Genomic DNA, 2,869 nt, shown 5'->3' on the forward strand with positions numbered 1-2,869 from the left:
TACAGGTTCCCAGAGCTTCTAGAGGGTCACAAAGAAGAGGTGCTGCACCAACACCAATGGACACTGCCATGATGAAGTTCATGGAGGATATGAGGGCCATGCGTAGGTCTGAATCCATGGACCCCTTCCTAGACTCAAACAATTATGATGCTGCATTCCTCCGCAGCCTATATCATCATTTGGTCCAGACCCCTAACAATAAAAAAATGGAGGTACAAATGCAGATATCTCATGTAACCATCACATGTATAAAAGCTGCAATAGCTGGGGAACCCATACCAGAATATCATTTGTATCAAAGGCCAGTCCAGCATCCAATGATGCCAAGTACATCACCTGGCCATTATGGTTATAATCCATCCTACCCCCCTAACCCAACCCTGCCATATAATAGGATGCCAACCCATACCCTCCCACCATGTGGACCCCCATCCCATGCACCACCATTTACCCAGTCAAAGCCCACCAGCAGCCAGCAAACGTCAAGCTCTCAGGACTCCTACATGTCCCAAACGTCTGCATCTTCCTCATCAACGCATTTCGGGAATGCTCCAAGTCCCTATTATCAGGACTTATAAGGTTGACTTTGGATTTTGAATTGTCTTTTATTTCATATTAAAATCACAGAGGTTGTTATGTGTGATGCTGTTTAAATAAAAAAAAATTTCTGACAAAGAATTTGTTTTTATTCTTTTATTGAACAAATGGAAACTATTATATTAATGAACAAAAGGAAAATAAGTGCAGTTACAATCTTTAAAAAGATTACATATGGGCATACTGCCATGGAACCTCTCCTTCAGGGGTCATGAAATAATCTGCGAATTTATCTCGTAGAGCAAGAGCTGAATGGTTCGGGCGCAGTCCACCATATTGCACAGAGGGCAAATGTGTTTCATCTTCATCATCCATGCTCAAGCCTTCTTTATCACGTACGATATTGTGCAACACACAACATGCTTTGATCACTTCTTCGGCATTATCCACTTTAAGTTGAATGGCACTATGGAAAATGCGCCACTTGTTTGTTAAGATTCCAAATGTGCACTCAACGAACCTTCTTGCTCTACTCAGTCTGTAGTTAAAAATCCTTTTTTGGCTTGTTAGATTATGTTTGGCGTATGGCCTTAAAAGGTGACGTGAGAGGGCAAATGCTTCATCAGCCACTAAAACGTGAGGTATAGCTGGTCCATTTGTTCCTGGCAGTGGCTTGTCAGCAGGTAGGTTTAGATGTCCATCTAACAGCCTTCTACCCATAGCGGATGTCCTGAAGACACGGGAGTCAGCAGAGCTACCATATGCACCAATGTCCACCATAATAAATTTATAGTTGCTATCACAGATAGCCATCAGCACCAATGAAAAAAATTTTTTGTAATTGAAATAACTGGAGCCTGATCCAGGAGGCATTCTAATCCGCATATGTTTCCCGTCAAGGGCACCAAGGCAGTTGGGAAATTGGGTCTTCATCAGGAATCCCTCAGCTATTTGCAACCACACATTTTCATCAGGGACAGGCATTGCAATCGGTGTTAGCTCCTCCCATATGGCCTTGCAGGTGTCATGAACGATCATTGATATTGTAGAGATCCCCAATAGAAAATAATGGTTCAGACACGTAAATGTCTGCCCGGATGCAAGAAACCTAGGCATAAGGAAATTAGACAAGAATTAACGGAAAAGTACATTTTAGTTGGTAATTTCATGTTATCTGACATTTGCCCCTAGCATATAGCATGACATATAGCATGACAACAGCATATAAAGCATGACAACAGCAGCTGACTTACCTGAGAGTCACTAGCAGACGCTCCGCTGGCGGCACACTGCGTCTCATATTGGTGTCCATCCGCTGAAGACGTGGTAACAATTTCTCCAAGACAAAATCAAATGTCGTTACGTTCATTCTGGTGAAATTGAAAAATTTAACCGGATACCGTCTTAAATCCGCATAGTGTAGGGACAGAAATCCCTCAGAGGGCCTCTTTAGGATCATCGGATGAACCCAATAGGTGCGACGTTTTCGCTGAACAGTCTTCCTCCTCCGGCTCTCCACTCCCCTCACATAATACAGTAGCATAAGACATGTGACATCATCCCAAAATCGGGAAGGGGCCATTGCTCGCTTTGATATAAATCACAAGAAATGAGACACAGGAACACACAGGCAGACACACTGTATGCACACTGGGACCACAAAGCAGCATGGGAAACCCAATGCATGCTGGGTTAAGAGCAAAGTGACATGGGAAATTATGAGTCATAAAAAAAAAGGATGAAAAACTGATATGAAACTGATGTAAAACGGATGGAAAATGTATAGAAAAATGATAAAAAAAAGCATGTCAGCGGATGTAAAACGGACGTCGGCGGACAAAAAACGGACATCGGCGGACAAAAAACGGACGTCGGCGGACAAAAAACGGACGTCGGCGGATGGAAAAACGGACGTCCGCGGATGCCAAACTGATGTAAAAATTGTCATCAGTGTCCGTTTCATAACAAAAAAAAAGTGACGGAACTGAAGATAAAAACGGAACGCCCGTGTGAAAGAGCCCATAGACAGACAGGTGTCCTCCAATCACAGCACAATGTGCAACCCAGCCTTTTTTCCCCCACCTCCCTCCCTTTTGTGTTTTTTTTTTCCCCACATCAGTCTGGGTGTGAATTGTATAGAACAGAAATCTGCGTCTGCTCAGCAAGTTTTCTCTATATTTTCCCATTTGTTAAACCTCTATAACCTGCCAAGTAAGAACAACATAATTTAGTAACAGGTTCCCTCAGCTGCCAAACCTTTTCTAGGAACTGCTAAGGGACGTTTATAAAGGGAAGGAAGTTTGTGTTGTACTGCAGAGCTCAAATGTCACAA

General features: G+C 43.0%; 1 protein-coding gene across 1 annotated transcript; it reads right to left on the minus strand.

Annotated features, from left to right (window-relative positions):
• Positions 1 to 765: 765 nt before the first annotated feature.
• On the minus strand, positions 766 to 2,119 carry LOC309552713 (uncharacterized protein; the record flags this gene model as incomplete). Its single annotated transcript, XM_082253638.1, has 2 exons — positions 766 to 1,645; positions 1,791 to 2,119. 2 exons carry the CDS (start codon positions 2,117 to 2,119, stop codon positions 766 to 768), a joined length of 1,209 nt encoding a protein of 402 aa, XP_082109764.1.
• Between the last annotated feature and the right edge of the window lie 750 nt (positions 2,120 to 2,869).

This window comes from Pelophylax lessonae, assembly GCF_965119305.1.
Source record: "Pelophylax lessonae genome assembly, chromosome: 4".
NCBI classification, from domain to species: domain Eukaryota; kingdom Metazoa; phylum Chordata; class Amphibia; order Anura; family Ranidae; genus Pelophylax; species Pelophylax lessonae.